Raw genomic sequence first — 19143 nt, 5'->3', positions numbered from 1 at the left:
TCTCCCCCATAGTTTTGTTTTATCTTGGTCTCACTGTCCTCTCGTTTTTCCTTTTCTCTTTCTCTTCATCCCTCAGCTGCCTCACTGAGCCTGGTTCTAGCAGAGGTCTCTTCCAGTTAAAGGAACTTCCTTCCCACTGTCGCGAAACACGGTTGGGGCTTTCCCTCTAATATCGTAGGGTCCTTGCTTTTCATGTGCTCTGAGTTTGTGAAGTGGCACTATATAAATAAAACTGAATTGAACTGATTTTAATTATTTCTCTCTTAGATTCAACAACAGAAGTGAGTGGAACTCTCACAGGAGGAAAAACTAATAACACACTAAATTTCTTTGTTTTTAATAAAAATTTTGTGCTTCAACCCGTGTTTGATTGAAAGGCCACTTATTGGTTTAATCAACAGCAAGTAGTGATTGTTTTTTGTTGGGGTTTTTTGGCAACTTAATAAGCCAGGTTGTTTTTCCTTCTGTGCTCTTCAGTCTGTTGAGTTATCAGCCATAACACTTCAATGCAACTGACAATAAAAAATGATATTAAGAAATATGTCGTCTGCGTCTTTTGACTCCAAGGTTCCTTTTTGTCTTGCATGCTGCATCTCGTCAGCACTTTTCTTCTTGAAATTGATTTTCTACTCAACTGTTGCTCATATAGCCTTGCTTTTTATATCACCTTTTTCAACTCAAGTAAAGATGAAACATTGACTCGTGAATAAGAGTCCTGTCTGCTTTTTACGTACTTAGTAAATAACATTAAATAGGTCAAAATTTAAGTTACAGTCCACTAAGCGGGTTTAAATCTGGGTGCTTAGAGTAAACCTTGATGCCATAGCTGTAGTGCTGCTGTAGCACAATGGAGTGACACTCTTCCACATTTTTCTCCAAGAACATTTTCTGAATGGTCAGAGCAGTTGTGCTGATGTTTGAGTTTTATGATTTTAATTTATACCCTAACAGAAAGAAAACATAGCATCTACAACTGGCATAATTATTGCTTATATTGATTTTATTTCATTATTATTTGATCGGAAGGTTGGTGGTTCGATCCCTGGCTCCTCCAGTCTGCATGCCAAGTATCCTTGGGCAAGATACTAACTCCAAGTTGATCTCCAATGCATCCATCGGCATATGAATGTTAGTTAATAAGCACTTAAAAGCACAAAAGGAAGTTACTGGGTGTGATTGGTTGAATGTAGCATGTTGTAAAGCGTTATATAACATTCAGTCCATTTACCAAAGCAAAGATATATGAGGAACATGTAATGGCTGATTACACTCGTCAGACAAGAGGAGCTGAAATGAGGCTGGACCAACAAATATTTGTATGATGTTGTCAAAGCTGGTCTAACATTTAACCATGTGCTTGGCTGTAGTTTACTAATGCATGCAAATCTGTGTTTATAAGTCTTTCATTGTGCTGTACTGTATACTGCGTATATTGCACTGCCTGTTTACTGAAACATATTCCAGTTATAGTTATACTATTGACATAATGTGCAGACTCTCAGCTTTCATTTGAGGGTATCCACATTCAAATTGGATGAAGAATTTAGGAGTTTCAGCTCCTTAACATGTGCCACCCTCTTTTTAAAGGGACCAAAAGTAATTGGACAATTGACTCAAAGGCTATTTCATGGGCAGGTGTGGGCAATTCCTTCATTGTGTCAAGACTGTAGATGTTATGAATATTATCAGTTAAGCAGATAAAAGACCTGGGGTTGATTTGAGGTGTGGCGCTTGCATTTGGAAGATTTTGCGTTGACAGACAACATGCGGTCAAACGAGCTTTCTTTGAACAAATGAAACCAAGACCAACCTCTACCAGAATGATGGCAAGAAAAAAGTTACAAGCTACATGCGTCTACATAGAAAACAGTCAGGATCTCTTTATTTTTGACTGTAAACTGCATAATCAAAGAATGATCTAGCATCCAGGTCTAATAAAGCCAATGTGTGCCTTAAACCTGTGTTCTTTGGCTAAGGGGTAACTTCTCTGGGTGCAAGACTTTAGATTTTATGGAAGTTGATAGGAAACGATGTTTATTTGGTAAACTGTGGTCATTACTAGAGTCAGAAGAATAAACTAAGGAACGCTCAAGCTTCTGACTTGAATGACTGACTTAAACAATGATTGAAAAAGTTGCATTGACAGATAAGAAAACGAATCCAGAGAAGCCTTTCATTTTCAATTAGTTTTTTGGCATTTGTGCATTTTGCTTTTTTTCCTCCATTCTTTTGTTTCTAAAGTTGCATTAAGATGCAGCTGCTGTCTCTAAAAGTTACTATAATATAATCACATTCAATGTGTGGGCCCAGCAACTGCAAAGTGTCAATCAGGCTCCAATGATTAGTCACCCTTAATGAGGACCAACTTAATTAAGAGTCCTTCCCATTCGATCCCAAGATGCAGGTTTTCATTCAGTCAGTTACTATTCTGCATGTGTAAGCGCTGTGGGAGACAGTCACACTATTTCTGCTCACTGATGCTCTAAGTGTGGAATTAACATGCAAAAGGCAGTGATTTAATCAACACTGCATGAGACAGAAAAGTTCCAAGGCATCAGAGAATACAAAATCACATCAAAGGAGTAATTACACAAATGAATGATGAATGTGAAGAATCAGTGTGAGAGAGAAGGCAGTTACCTGGATCTGACTTGGAGAAGGTGTCCATGTCTAACAGGTTCCTGCAACAAAAAAGTGTTTAAGACAGAAACATCAAAGTACTGCAAGGCTAAATGGTTCATGGTAAGTTCAACAGTATGACAAAATCTTTCATGTGTTCATAGTCATGTTCTAAAAAGCATTAAGGGTGTCCTTTCTTTCAAACTCTCTCTCAGCACTGTAAAAAGGACGTCTCTCTAGACTTACAAAAGAAGCATAGTGCACTCTGTGTACTGTACATATGTGCAGTCATATGTTAGTATCACCTTTTAGAGAACTCTGCTTTCAAGAGTGTAACTATGGTCAGATTAAGAAACTGCTAATGCTACAAAATAGAGCCACATGAATGGTTCTTTGTTTGTGGGTAGAAGAAATATTACAACAATACACAAATGTTTTAACTGGTTGACTGTAACTGCACAATATAGTGAAAATCCCTACAGTGTTAACTGTCACAAAGTTCTTGTATAAGATTTATCCAAATAAACTTTAATTCCAGTGGAAATATTACTGCATACATATCTAAAACCTATCAAATCAGATTTTTTTTTTTTTTTAAAGAAAAAAACAACAACTAAAAATACATTCTGAAGTGAACTAAGATCATGTACCACATGTTTTTACCACAGTGACAGCAAGACATACACTAGAAACGTGCTATTTGCTTCATCATTTTGTTCCTGCAGGAAGAAAAATGAATCTCACACACACACACACACAAAGAGCCACACTTGTGTGTCAAATCATTGCCGGGATTACGACCCAATTTCCGTCTAACAACCTGACACATTACTTGGAACCGACTGTGATAACAAACAGCGTTCGATAAAGTGCTGAGATGTGGGAGATGACAGATTGAAACATTGGCCTCTTGAGGACTTGGAGCTGTCAGGGTGATGAGGGTGACTACAGGGAGCACACATCCTCGCATGTTCACACTGTTCTGTTCGTGTCTGAATACAGTATGTTCACATTCACGTGTGGGCATCAGTATAACAGCCCTCGCCTGTCAGCACACTGTGGCAGCTTGTAGTGCTATAAAACAACCATACGAGTACCCCACGCAGATGATTTTATCCTACGGTTTTTGCCTTTTTTGGAGGACATTTTTCTCCCTTAACTAGGGAAGCAGACTGAGTAGCGATACCAAATAAACCTGGAACTTTCAGTTTGTACCGAGATGCAAGAGAACCTAATAAAAAATTCACAAATATGAGTAGTCCTAAAAAGCCATACACATAATACTGTTCATTCAATCTGTCTGGAAAGCAATCAACAACATTTAAAAAGCTATTTAGTATAATTATTTTCCACCATGTGCCCAAGATGGTAGCAGGCTAAATGTCAATAGATAGGCAGAGCTATGAGAATAAGCTTGTCAATCTTCAGTCTAGTCTCAGTTAACAATAGCACACTCTTTCAAAGAGGATCCCAAAAGAATAGAAAGCCTTTAAAAACTTGCGCTCCCACATGTTGCATCTTCTTTGTAATACAAAACACATTGTTGTTTACCAAGCAGGCATCCCAACACTTTGTAGCACACACTCTCTGACAGCAGCTGGTTTGGCACTTGCTTCACACCACTTTTTAGAAGTCTTGACTTCACTTTATTTACCATCGAACATGGAGTAAAACTAGGTGATTTTGAATAAACTGTTAACAACCAAGCATAAAAAAAAAACCTTACCAAAACCACATTCCATCCTTTTAGATCTTTAGATTTTTAGAGACTGGGGGAGCCTAGGATAGAGTACACTTCAGTGCTAAAACACTTAGATCTATGATTAACCTAATGTGAGTCATTAAACCTGAGCAAGTACTTTAATGCTGCCACAGCTTACCTACAAACTTGATGACTGTAACTTAGCAGTATGCATTTTCTGTCACTGTACCAGCTTCTCTCACACAGAGCAGGGATCACTTCTAATAACAAACCTGTCAAACTGTTAAAAACTTCATTCTAATTGACGACTTTGGTTTGTGCCAGCTCTTGCTATGGCTTCTGACACACACACACACACTCATTTTCATATCTTAGTGAGGACATGTCACAAACCCTAACCATCAAAACTGGTTACATTTAACCCTCAGCCTAAACCTAACCATAACCTAATTACAACCCTGACACTAAAACCACATTTTGAGCCTCAAAAATCCCTTCAAACTTGTGGGGCATTTTGTCCCCATAAGTGACTGTTGGTCCCCACAAGTATAGTAGCATGCCAATTTTCTGTCCTCAAAAAGATGTTTAAACATGTACACACACACAAACACACAAACACCAAAAAAAAAAAACAGTGTATGAACAACATAGTCATCAGTGTCATTGTGGCACAGTGTCATAGATGCACACTAATGCAAGCCTTTCTGGATCAGGAGACATTTAGTCAAATGTGTTTTCTGCTGGACTGGGAAATGCTGGGTTGACATGTTCATCACAGATAGTCACAACCAGTAACCACTGCACAGTTCCAGGTTGCATGATGAGTTAATTCTAGATATTTGTGTCGTCAGTATGCAGAGGAGTGACTGTTTTCATCAAACTCACAAGGAGGTCATATCTCTTGTCTTGTAGTGCTGGTCTTTAAAATCACTTCAAACACTTGCATTTCTTTTTTGTTTTTGGTTTTTTTTGGGGGGGGGGGGGGGGGTAGTTTAAATGTGGGCAATAAAATCTGCAAGAAACAAACTTGAATTTGTCATTTGTCATCATGTAGCTGTTTATTGATGCTATATTGCTGCTACCATTACCCTTACAGATGCATGCATTTGTGTTCATATATGCCTCACAGAGCTCGCTGATGCATACATCATACTCTGATACAATAGGCCTTTGATTTAGGTTTGCTAATAGATCAGCTCAATATGTGCTGAAGCTGATCTGTCAGTGGGTATAAAATAAAGGAAAACTGCCAGTTACATAATGTAGAAGAATGATTCAACTAAGTTGGCTTATATTTTCTTTTCTTTGAGTAGAACTTATTAGGGGCTGCTTGTTAGCAGGGTTCCACTCTGGTAAGTTTAATTCAATTCAATTCAATTTTATTTATATCTATAAATCAACAGTTATCTGAAGGTGCTTTACATTGTAAGGTAAAGACGCTACAATAATACAGAGGAAAACCCAACAATCGGGGGGTGGGTGGGTGGGGCAAGCTTCCCACTGTCACCAAGCACTTGGTGACAGTGGGAAGGAAAAGCTCTGTTTTAACAGGAAGAAACCTCTGGCAGAACCAGGCTCAGGCAGGGACCGCCATCTGGTGCGACTGTGTAGGAGGGAGGGGAGGGAGACAGTAAAAAAGACAAACTCTGGAAGAGAGCCAGCAATTAATCATTAGAGAGAACAAGCTGCAGAAAATCCTAAAGAATCAGACAAGCATCTAGAATCATGCTTTGTTTAGATCCATGCTTTTACTCAGAAAGCAAAGAACCCGTCTTTGAAGCTTAACATCTATTAGATACTAATCTCATTTAAGAGACAAGTTTTCTCTTGTAACGTGGCCTTGTGTTTGAAACCTTCAGGACATGATATGAGAGAAGCTGGGTTACCAATCAGAGCCCTCGCCTGCTGACATTGACATTCTCCCACTGAGAAGTCCTGGCTCCCCGTGTTCGCTGACCTGCCTGGCATTTCACTCCTAAAGTGCTGCCAATGTCACTTTTTAGCATCACAACACCAGCCACACTGCACAGCCATCACCATTTGAGAGCACTGCATTGATGCAGCTCTCAAAAGCCTTCACAAAAGAACAGTAAAATCTTCTAATGCTGATATGAGTTATTCTCTATTCAGTTAATAATTACAGTCTATCTAATTAACTAATAATCTAATTAAAAACATTTTTAAACATACTAATGCTAGGACAAGATGGCACCAGGGTTATTACATGGTACATCTAAGTATGCACTTCTTTCATGTCCTAACAAAGGACTGTCCTTGGACTTCAATGGCTCACTAATTCTGTTATCAGAGGCAGTTTTCACGGGGTCACTTAGTGCTTTTCCAGAGGTCCCTCTGTCTTCTTTGTCTTATTGTTAAAAAAAATGTAACAAAGATTTGGGTAAAATATCAGCTGGTCTTGTTGAGAGTTTCATTTGTGTAAATGTCTGAAAATGTCCTCCAAAGAAACAGGTGAAAAAACTCCATAATCGTGGAATGTGGAGGAGTATGAATTAAAGGGACTATATGTGGGAGTTATATTTTTTCTACTGCAATTAACATTTTCTAGGAAACATTTTAGAAAGGCATTGTAGTGTGGAAAAACTGGTATCAATGGTGTTTAAGGAGAAATGATGCTCACAGCACCTTTGGATTCCTTTTTCCTGCAGAAATTAGGTTGGAAACGATGCTCACGTGACTTTCAGCATGTCGTTAAAAGCACACGAGTCCCTTGAAATAAAGTCTGTTTTGCACAGGTGCCTTCTTCATAGTGTGTTCTTGAATAAGTCAGAAGTTGGAAATTAGGAGTTCCCAGTAGGATTTTTTTTGTGGAACACCTGTTCAACTCAGATTTCCCACTCAGAAAGTTAGAGCAGACCAACATACCACAAGTTAGTGATCCAAAATGACAGCACTGAAGGTACAAAGTAGTAAAACTGTAAACATTTAATCTGTACTGCCACTGTTGTGTATTTTTGACACAGTAAATAAGCCATACACTGATCAGGCTCTTTACATGAATGCCTTTTCAAAGCGCAAAAAATGAGTATTATGCTGCATTGCTAGTAATACCTAAATGCCTCTACCTTGCTAAGAAAACTAATCCTGTTTTCCCTGGCTCCCGAGTTCTGACATCCGAGGTATCTGGAACGTGGCATCAAGCCAGGGCTTTCTTGCTATGAGGCAACAGTACTAATAATTGCATGAGATATAGATTACTTATAAAACATGAACCTGATTGAGGAGAAAACAAAGTCTTTCTGTTGCCACCAGAAAATCTTTACTTTGCAATGTGTATTGGGGTTAATAGGTCATTTACTTGCAAGAGAAGGCAGGTCATATATTTTCCCTTGTCTCATTCAAGCAATCCTGTGCCAGCAGTAATCACTGCAGACTGCAGGCAGGCTGCCACACTTGGCTTGTCTAATAGGATCTAGAGGAGCAGCATTTGGGTGGCAGGCAGGCAGCCACTTGTTTAAAAAGAGACCAAAAACACAGCTTCCCTCAACACTATCTGACTCCCTTTCTGACCCACATCCATAATGACACATCTGACAGAGCGATTTCCACACATAGACTGTATACACCGTGCTGTGGCCAAATCCCAAGTCATTTTCAGAGCTCTACTTCAAGACACAGATTCCATAATGTCAGTGACAAGTGGCAAGTCAAATCAGAGTTGCGTGTTTACACAGTAGAATTATGTTGTGTCATTAATCTTTTATGGTGATGTCAGAATAGAAGGCCTGACTGCTGCGAAAAGAGCAACAAAAACACGCTGCCATATTAACTCCTTTCTTTGTAATATTACTCAATATAAAGTGTCTCGAGGTGACAGTGAATTGGTGCTTTATATACAGTTCTGAAAATGAATAGAACTCAACTGAATTGAATTCATATGTGTAATTCTAGTTTAAGTTCAATTCTTGGATTTGTTGTTCTTTATGGTTTTGGTTCTCTTTATTGTTTTCTGCTTGTGTTCAAGAAAACAATAAAGACGAACTGGCGCAAGAATTGGCAGTTCGTCTTGTAATTGGAAGGTTGCCGGTTCGAGCCCCGGCTCGGACAGTCTCAGTCGTTGTGTACTTAGGCAAGACACTTCACCCGTTGCCTACTGGTGGTGGTCAGAGGGCCCGGTGGCGTCAGTGCCCCCTGGGGCAGCTGTGGCTACAATGTAGCTTGGCATCACCTGTGTGTGAATGGGTGGATGACTGGATGTGTAAAGCGCTTTGGGGTCCTTAGGGAGTAAGTAAAGCGCTATACAAATACAGGCCGTTTACCATTTATTTAAAGTTCCTACTGTGCCTTCCCTGTGTTCTATGGTTAGTTACGCTTGTCTCCGTGTTTCTAGCTCCCTAGGCCATGTCCACACTAATACGTTTTCATTTGAAAACGCATCTTTTTCTCTCTGTTTTGGCCTTCCATCCACACTGAGATGGCATTTTTGGTTAAGGAAAACTGAGCTTGAAAACATTCTCCACAGTGGATAAATCTGAAAACGCTGTTTTCGTGTCGCAGTGTGGACTGCGAAAGCTGAAGCATTTGAGTCTAGTCTCCATGTCACAGTGTCAAGTCTGCATCTTTGTGTATGTCTTTTGTTTCCTGTTTTCCTGTGACAATCTTGCGTCCGGTGCTCATTGTTTTCAGTTTTGCTTCCTCCCTGTCTCATTTGGTCAGATTAGTCTCAGCTGAGTTTCCCTCCTGTTTCCCCTTCCCTGGTTACTCCCCTGTGTTTCTCCCATGTACTTGGTAATGTCCTAGTTCTTGGTTTCCCAGTTTAGTTTTCTAGTTTCCTAAGTTTTCTGGTTTGACTTTTTTATGTTTCTGGTTTTATTTTCTTGTATTTCATATTCGAGTTTTGAACAGCAAAATAAAGCTCCCTCCTTTAGGTTATCCTTCCGTGTCTCGAGTCCTGCGTTTGGGTCCTACCTCCTGCCTGCCACACAGCTAACCATGACAGAATGACGCAACAACGGACAAAGGAAAACACAGGGCTTAAATACACAAGGGAGTAACGAGGGAAATGCTGGCAAAACTTCCACTTTTGTTGAATTACTTTATTTCTCATCTGTTCTTGCTAGATTGTAGCATGATTTGTTGTTTCTGTAATGTCAAAGGAAGCTAAAGTATCCAGAGAGAACCCACACAGACACGGAAGAACATGCAAACTCTACACAGAAAAGACCTGACGGATTCAGACCCAGGACCTTTCTGCTTTGAGCCAACACTGCTAACCACTGTGCCACCAGCACGGTATTGTACTGTTTCATAACACCATCAATCATACCCAACTAAATTTGTCTAAATTTAATTGAATAACGCACACACACACACACACACACACAACAAGAAGATGCATTTCTATTTGCACATTATCCCTATTTTCTCCCCCCTTCCTTTTTTTTTCTTTGTCCTGCCTTTGCTGCCTTAGACATGGTCATACTATACCACCCATGCTGGAACAACTGAAATAACACAAACAGAAATGAATAAATAAACAGGTAAAAGAAACACATTAAGAATAGGAGCCTATAGAGAATTTATAGAGCTCATCTTGGAAAAGCAAACTGTGTTTGGTACAGCAGTGCATTCAAACCATAATCAGGACAGGATTTAAAATCTATAAATAAATTTGGCCAAATTTCAAAGGTTGCTTGAAAAAAAACTTTTTTCAATTAGTAGTAGAAATTTAGAAACAGATGATTTTTAGCCAACACTGAATGTGTAATATAATATCATGTTCTAACTGTGACTTACTTACAAACTAGGGTGGTAATCAATTAGTTGGTGATGTTAGAAGCAGTGCTGGTAACGTCAGATATTTCTAATTATTTACTAGAAGTCAATTGTTTAAATGCTCTGAATGGCATTAGCATTCACTCCTAAAAGCACATGAACATCTAACAATTTGTAGAATGCTTTCACAATTCAGTGAGCACCTGAATGTGCAATGATTAATCATAGCTCCTTTGAATTTTGCATAAAATATTTATCTTAAATCTTAACTACAGAAAACAAAATACTTATATTCTTGTAGCCCTCCTTTCTTTCCATATCATTAGCAGAATGTACAAATATGGGTGGTCTCCTCTATTTTTGTGCCAATGAGACATCAAACAGCTGTAGCATAAAAAAAACACCTAACTTACATTAGAGCAATCAGTTGCACCTGTTTTCCAATCAATGCACTCATTCTGCATAAAACAATGATTCTCATTTCCCCGTTTCACTCATGTCTAATCCATGTGAACAGAAATCCCAGCCATCTTAACCTCAATGGGAAAAGCAATCCCCTCATTACCAGCTGCAGTGGCTTTGAGATGTAACACGAGTGCTGTGCTGTTTGAGAAAGAAATCCCAACGGAAAAAACAATACCTGAAAATAGATCAGCTGGGACATCAAGTGCATAAAGACTGATTTGTTTCTCAAGGAGCAAAACTGTCTTTATATTAAAGCATGGATGACCTAATTGAAGATTTAAAGCAGCTAAGTCAAAGAGCAGGCGAGTCTTTTAAAAACAAGGCTGCATTTTCACCTCCAGGTAACCTCTACTGCAGATGTGTTGACATCTGCACAATAATGAGACAGTGTGCTACATGGAACCCTTTTAAAATCATCCAAATGTCAAGTATGTGTCAAAAGACATCAGGCAGGTCAGACCTGTATGGATTTTCTTAGACAAAGGGAGATGAAAGAGGCTCAGGTAGAAGGATGCGTATAGTGCTGCAGCTCAGATCAGACTCAGTTCAAAGGTCCAGCTTGTAGAGAGAGATGGCAGTTTCGATGACAGGACCCAGAGTTAGCATCCACCTTGAAGATTTAAGTGTGTGTTTGCAGATCTGATAGGCTCATTTTCAGTACCATCACATGGACTACTCCAATTTTTTCCTGAACTTTTAAGGTGACTAAAATGTTACTTCTGGTTGATGGTTTGCATTTGTACACAATTTGTACAATGGCTGCACTGACTGCTGTTGATCAATATGATTCACAACTTGAGACAAAGCTTGAGGTGAAACATGCACAAGCAGCAAGGCACATTCACAATATTAGAGTTAGAGTAAGCAAAGCAATTATATTTTATAGGTAAACTGCTCGAAATGAAAAAGCTATGAGTATATCAGAAACATCAAGCCCCAAACCCCTACATTTCTAAACTTTCATGAATTATATTGTACTTATTGGCTGGAAAATAATTTCCCTGAGGCACACATCATGCTCATTGGCTAACAATTTGTCAGGTCATTAGCCAATAAACATGCCATGGTTTATCCTGTAATGATATTGTACAAAATTGGTGTCACATTATACACTATATAACCTGAAACAAGTGATATTATAAAGCCATCCTGAACAAGTTTAATGAGGTCATAAAGAAACGGAGAAGGGGGTCACCCTATCTTCCCAATAGAAGGAATGCAGGTCCAACAGCAGCCATCGATCACAAGATTAAAAGTAAAATTGCAAGTTTGTGTTTGTGTTATCCTCAAACAGCTGATAGGTTGTGTTCCATTACCTTTCACCACTTAGAGACCAACAGATTTTAATGCACTGTAATCCTGCTTGCAGCTGGCTCTGCTGAAAATGCTCACAGGGCTCAAAAACAGAAGTATGAGTATCACTGCCTACATACAGAGGCTTATTTGGCAGTGAATATGTTTCTTAAGAATTTGTCAAGTGCCATTTTCAACCACGGCATCTGGGACTTGATCATCCAAAGCCAAGAAACAATTCCAAAGTCATCGGCACTGGAAAATAAAAGGGAAATAATTGCCTTCTATTTGTTATGTGTGTTTTGCAATAAAAAAAAATCTGTTTATATCATATAATTAGTTTTTAAGCCCAAAAAGCCTTAAAAATAATGCAACAAATCTATCATGGTTAAAATAGTCTTGAGTCACCCTCTTACTTACTCGTGAGGTTAAATAACAAATGAGAAGATACAAAATAGCACCGACACAATGGGTTGAAATCCACCAACAGTAATAGGCAGAAAACACATCGCAGTGCAATTAGTTGTTTTGAAAAAGTAACCGAACATCAATATAAAAGCAGCTTTGGGTCAAGTGTCACTGTGGTGTCTTTGGTGGAAATACTGACCTACTGAGGGGCCAATTAGCAGTTTGTGAGGAGGTCAAGCTACTCCATAGAACAGATCCATATGAATGGAATGCAGCCATAATTAACATGATTAAGCATCCCTGTGTTTAGAGAGTCATCGTTTCCTGTTGGGTCACTGGTGTTTATCAGCATTATTGGTCACCCGTTCTGATGAATGGTGCTCACAGCTTTAGCACCATAACTAAAGGTTGCTTCACTTTTTCAAAAATCCAGTCTCCCTCTCCTGATGCCTTACTTTTCTCCTTCTCTCCTTACTCACAGCTCGTGTGTGCTTGATCTGTATGCAGTGAGGATTCTTCTGGGGCCCACTGAGCCAACCCTATTCTGTCAGTGTCAGGGAGCTGAGAAAGCTCCCTTCTAAACCCTCTGGACTGCTGGTGCCCAGAGACACTGAGGTCCAGGAACAGCTTGTCACGATCAGCGTCTTCAGACTCTATCAGCATACAGACATGACCTAGGACATGGAAATGCTGCTGTCTGAGAGGATGCATGAACTTCTCTTTCAAAGTCTGACAGAGGTGATCTATGCAGGAAGGACAACCGGCTGTGGCTTCATGCCAATTTTTGAAATTGCTTTTACCGATTTGTGGAACAAAAACAGCTCAATATATAAGATAGCCACCAACACATAACTCAGTCATTTCTTAGCTTTTACTGTTAACACATCACAAGAGTGGTGCTGGTTACTGCTGGAAAGGAGCTAGTCAAGAGCAATGAGACTAGTCATGAAAGCAAAACAATTCATTATAAAAAGATGTTGAGGATGCTGCAACAACAGACATGAATGCTTAGTGGTCAAACACTTAATTCTGATGAGGAAAATTTGCTTAATTGTAATGCAAAAGACAGATATTTATAAGGCATCCGATTGTGTAGCTAAACATGCCCCACATGTAAATAATAAAAAAAATATCCATGTTGTCAGTTCATGATTAACAAAGCACACATTTAAAGTGCTGCATAGGATTTATCAGTTAATATGAAAATTCTGATGTTAACATATATTTACAAATATTTAAAAACTCAATTTACAGATATTGAGAAAATTAGTATTAGAGTTAGTCCCCCAAAACTTTGGCTTCCCTTGAAGGATTCAAGTTTTAATTAAATATAGTAAAGGCTTATTTTATAGAGTGCTGACCTGTATACATAACTTTTTAAGAAATTCTATCAGTGTTTGCTTTTTGTAAAGCCTTTGAATAAGAGCTTTAACCAAGACCATATTAAACTCAAAGGGTCTCCAGTTGCTCAGCTATAAATCTCACTGTCACTGTTTCCCCAACACTTCAGTTTTGACTTCCAAAAGGTAACAAAATTGATGAAAATGTGATTTACTGTGAGTGACAGAAAAAATGTAAAAGAAGACTACAGCATGCAGAGAGGTCACTGACTGTTTTAAACCCACCCATAGCAAATAACGAGCTATGATTAGTGTAGAGAAGCAGGTGAAAATCAATTTGCAAAATCAGAGCCGACACATTCTGACAGTGCAAATGAAATAAGAGCTACCAGATTTGCCTGATTCCCACAGTACAAAACACACGAACACACAAACACACAGAGTTTGCATGTTCTCTGTGTTCTCTGTGTTATTTGGGTTCTCTCCAGGTTTCCTCCCACAGTCCAAAGTCATGAACTTAGTGGGGTTGGGTTAAGTTGTCGTTCTAAATTGTCCAGTGTGAATGGTACATCTGTCCTGGCCCTGTGGCAGACTGGTGACCCTGTCCCTCATCCTTTCCTAGCACAGATTATCAATTAGTTCATTGATTTCTTTAATCTTCTTGCTATAACAAGCATAGCATATGTATGTTCATATATGTCCTCCTTAGAATGTAATAATTAACATCTAAATAAATACTCATCTCCCTGCGAATGCGATGTTGCAAATTGTTTCCATTCGTGATTGTTTCACATGTCACGTTCAATGTACGTCAACCATAAATAACCTAATGCTCACCAAAATTTGGATCTGTGATGGAATTTTAAATATGGAAAAAGGTGCTGAAGGCCTGCAGTGTTAATAATAGTGTTCATAATTGTTATTACTGATTAGGTGATCATCAGCTTTTAAGCAAATAATCAAAAAGTGAATATTTGCTATGGGTAGTGCTATGCGCAACTAAAGAAGGCAATTCTATGTCTAAGTGCCTAAGGCACATACACATACACACACACACACTTATGAATATATGGGAGGAAACTCAGGGTTTAGTATCTTGTCCAATGATATTTTGGCTTGCAGAATGGAGGAACTAGATGTCCATCACTGATCTTCTGCAGACAACTGACTCGACCTCCTAAGCTACAGCCACAGAACTCTTTTTTTTTAATTTGGAGGAGAGCAAGGACCTGCAAACTGCCTAGAAATTAAAGATTAATTGGATTATAAAAAAGGAATGATATGGAAGAAGCCCAGGCAGTTGGAGCTCCTTAGGGCCTGGGACCATAATTCAACCTTACGTGTAGCAAGTCTGTGTGCTTCAACAATGCGTGAGCTACTCAAACACACAGTTCGGTCATACAGTTTTGGACAATTAAATATTCTTTGGAAATGGTGGCACTGTACACCACCACAGCAGATTTTAAATCAAACAATTAAGATGTGACTGAAGTGTAGATTTTCAGCTTTTATTCAGCTTTTATTAATAATTTACAGCCAATTTTATAGAAATATCCCAGTTGTGAAAGTCTCAAAAGTGATTGAACAAACTAACATGTGACGCCCACAAGTGTATGGTCACAATTGTAATTTTTTTTAAAAACATTTATTGATGTAAAAGACCTGATTTTATGGTGGTATTGCCCTTTCATTTAGTTATGGAGAATGTAATTTCGTGGCATTGCCACAAGGGGGAGATAGCGCTAAGTGCGATAGGCCGTTGCAACGCTTCTGACCCTCAGATGAGGAAGAGCCTGCAGACCGAACGCAACTCATATCTCCTGTCTCTGCTTTTCTGTTAAAAAAAAAACAAACAGGTTAGTAGTTCAAGTTTGCTCACTGCAATGCACATGTAAAGGCAAGAAACCTTTTTCTGTCTTAGTTTAAAGACCGCGAATGTTGTGAGAGAGTGTGTTTTCACAGATTGAGAGAAAGCTAACCGCGATTCCACTGTTAGCTTAAATAGGCAGCTGGTCTTATTACCTGTTTTATTTTGTGACAAATGCAGCTCTTAGACGCTTCTTTTATCCTGACATTATTGGAAGTTACAGTTGATTAGGACCTACCCAGTTCTTATGTGTCAAATGTAAATAGTCTGATGTATACTGTTTGTGGATGATTGTAAACTGTTTGTGAGCAATGGTAGAATATTTTTGTTTATTGGTTACAAATGTAATATATTGTTTGAATCTGTTAAAGTATAAAGAAAGTATAATGGCGACATAAGCAGGTTAATTGCAGTGTTAATGGTGCTGCACAGAAATGTTTTTGATGCTGAACAGCAGTAGAATTGGTTACAGATTTATTGTAAGTAAGGACACAAAATAATCATTGTATATGAGTAAGTTTATTCTTGCGAGAAAGCAAGGTAACCAAAAGGGTTTGAGCTATGGACCTAATTGAATGTGTTTGTGTTGTTAAAAGAGAAATGTGCGTCTAAATGAAAAGAAAAGGACGTTGTTAAATTCTGTTAATAAACCAGACGAGGAAGAGCCTGCAGACCGAACGCAACTGATGTCTCCTGTCTCTGCTTTTCTGTTAAAAAAACTGTTTAAAAACAGACCCCATCGAAGGCCTGTAACAAACACAATGTTAAATATGATTGTTTTTAGACAGGCAGCACGTCGGCGCACTGTTGCCTCACAACAAGAAGTTCCACCGTCTGACTGGAGTCTGTGTGGAGTTTGCATGTTCTCTCCGTGTTATTTGGGTTCTTTCCAGGTACTCCGGTTTCCTCCCACAGTCCAAAGTCATGAACTTAATGGAGTTAGGTTAAGTGGTCATTCTAAATTGTCCATAGGTGTAACTGTGAGTGCGAATGGTATATCTGTCTATCTGTCCTGGCCCTGTGGCCATGCAACCCTAAATGGATACATGGAAAAGCATGGATGGATGGATGTTTTTAACACTTGAATAAAAGTCCTTTGCAGACAATGTCTGGAACCCGTGGCCATCAACAAATACTGTTTTTCCTCCTTTGAGATGTTCTGCCAGGTCTTTACAGCTGCCTCCAGCAGCTTGCTTGTGCCTTCAGCTCTATCTTGAGTACCTAATAGTTGTATCAGCAATTACATCATCAATAAATATTACTGATCCAGCTCAGAATAGAGCTGCTGCTCCTCCACATCAAAGGGAGCCAGTAGAGGTGGTTCAGGCACGTTTTCCAGGCCTCCGAGGTGAGGTATTCCAGGGTACCATCAAGAGGAAGCCCCAGGACAGAACCAGGATGTGCTGGAGAAATTACAGCTTTTGGTTGGTTCGGGAATGACTTGGTGTCTGGAAAAGCTGAAGAAGGTGGGGAGGTCTGAGCGACTCTGCTTAGACTGCTGCCCCCAAGACCCGGACTCATAAGCGGCAGAAAATGATGATCAGATGAATGGATGGAATGGTGAATGAGTGCGTTTGTATCTTTACCTGCTTAAATGTGTGTCAACGTTGCATTTCATAAATGCATTTTCAAAACGTCATGGCTATTTGGCATGCTTATATGACTTCATAAAATTAACTGAGATATGTGCATCTAAACTACATCAGTGAGGCTGACTGAAAACAAGGCAGGTGACATTTCCTTAAGATTTCCTTGAAAAATCGCAACAGCACTTAAAAAATATGAAAAAAAAATAACTAAAACTTTAGTTTTAGAGGGAAAAAAATGTGTCTTCTACACACCACATTTGTGTTAAAGACATTAAAAGGGTTAGATTTCTTTACGCAGTGGGGTGAGACTTCTTTTTCTTGGTCAGCATATGTTGTTTTAGTATTTTTTTTTTTTCATCCAATCCCTCTATCATTTTTTTCCCCTGGGGTGGGGGGAATTCATGAAATCTAAACATTGGAGGTCAAATGTACCTGAGTTAACCTATGGGAAGAGATCATTCATCCTGCAGCATGAGTGTTTTGTTCATTTTTTATGTCACTTAGCTTTTAGACCCTCTTTCTAGTACACATCAAAACTTTGACCACGTTTAAGCACCTTGCATACTTGTACATCTTATTCTCTTGCTATATAGGCTCATTAAAAATACAAAATATTGAGATTTTAATAACTATTTACAAACTACTGTGTAACACTGCTGGAGCGCAGTTTCCGTGCTCTGATATCCTGTTTATAAATTAAGATATAAAACAACTGAAAGAGACCATAACTTATATTATTTTTTGAACACTGTTGGCGTGCGAATCTTTTTCTTTTTTAACAGATGGTACATTTAATATCTAGGCATTCATGTGATCTGAGAGTTGCACTCTCCGAGGCACTCGGAATAAATCCTGCTACGGTTGGTTGCTGCAACCCCACGCACTTAAACACCCACAGCACATGCAAATTCCTCCTTTGAGGGGGGGAGAAAAAAAAAAAAGAGTTTAGCGCAGGATAAAGACATGCAACACTGGAATGGAAACATGGAAAAGTGTATCCAGGGCAGAAAATTACGCACTAGAATATAGGATTGAATAAAAATAGAACAAACACCTGGAAGAAAAAACCTGACTTTAATTACAAACATCCAGTAATGTCTAAATCTGTCAGAGCACAAAGATCCGGGGCTTACCTGCAAGAAACGGTGACTTCAATCTTCGTAGCAGGTACGGTGGAGTTGAGTGGGTCGAAATCCCCTATTGTCGCCATGGCCGAGTCTGTTTTTTATTTATTTACTTTAAATCAGTTGTTCTCAGTCCCTGAAGTTCGTACTTTTATTACAGCGCAGATTTTCCTTTGGCTATGTGTGTGTGTTCCGTCAAACCGAGAGTGTGAATCGGCCGCCTCCGGTAGTAGTTGTTGCCGCTGGAGCGCATCGGGTTAGGAGGCATACCTGAGGATGAGGCTTTCATTTACACAGAGAGAGAGAGAGAGCGAGAGAGAGAGAGCGAGAGAGCCTGACAGAACCGGATGCTCAAGCTTCTCTGCGCCTCTTTCCTCTTAATTCCATCGCCAGGTGGAGACAGACATCCACAAATCTTTCAGCCGTATTTGTGTTTGACAAGGAATCTGGTATGGAAAGTGATCTGTGCCAAAAAAAACCAAAAGGGCGCCTATGCATAGAAAGACCTTTTCAAGAACATAAGATTGTTTTATATTTATATACACACACACACACACACACACACACACACACACACACAGATCGCCTGTGTCTAAACTAATTATATCATGTAAGAGACTAATACATCAGGACTTCTGGCTCCGCAATTATGAAAACCAACTGACTTTTAAAGTTGAGGACTCCTTATCAGGGATCAGTTATGTGCAAGCCCCATTTGTCATTTTTAAAGCTCTGTTATATATTTCTAAAAATAAATGCAATGATAAAGGCTCAAAGTAAACTCAGCTAGTCTTTAAAATTTATAATATGGTTCATTTGGTATAAAATTATATTTTGAACTCAAGACAAATGTACAACAAAGACAGTATCTTTTTTTTGTTTGTTTTTGTTTGCCTGTCCAGCACTGTAGCAATCAGAATTATTTTCTGAAGGCCAAGAAAAACGCCCAGATTTATTTTCCCAAGTGGACCATCACAGCTTTTGCTATACTGGCCCACTTGAT

At 39.0% G+C, this 19143-nt stretch overlaps 1 protein-coding gene across 4 annotated transcripts in view; it reads right to left on the bottom strand.

Moving 5' to 3' along the window:
* Positions 1-18524, bottom strand: part of LOC100712465 (copine-9) — a 223350-nt gene extending 204826 nt beyond the window's left edge. Inside the window, exons 1-2 of one of the 4 annotated variants that reach the window (XM_025907541.1) lie at positions 18150-18524; positions 2641-2681 (exon numbers count right to left, since the gene is read on the bottom strand). In XM_025907541.1, the coding sequence (XP_025763326.1) occupies positions 2641-2681; positions 18150-18226 (118 nt within the window). In that variant the 5' untranslated portion in view covers positions 18227-18524. The remainder of the gene's footprint in view (positions 1-2640; positions 2682-18149) is intronic. The other 3 variants (XM_025907540.1, XM_019358580.2, XM_025907539.1) reach the window with 3 other exon arrangements.
* Between the last annotated feature and the right edge of the window lie 619 nt (positions 18525-19143).

Source organism: Oreochromis niloticus, linkage group LG5, assembly GCF_001858045.2.
Source record: "Oreochromis niloticus isolate F11D_XX linkage group LG5, O_niloticus_UMD_NMBU, whole genome shotgun sequence".
Lineage (NCBI taxonomy): Eukaryota > Metazoa > Chordata > Actinopteri > Cichliformes > Cichlidae > Oreochromis > Oreochromis niloticus.
Note: the sequence above shows the minus strand (reverse complement) of the source record. Positions and strands in the feature narration are given on the sequence as shown.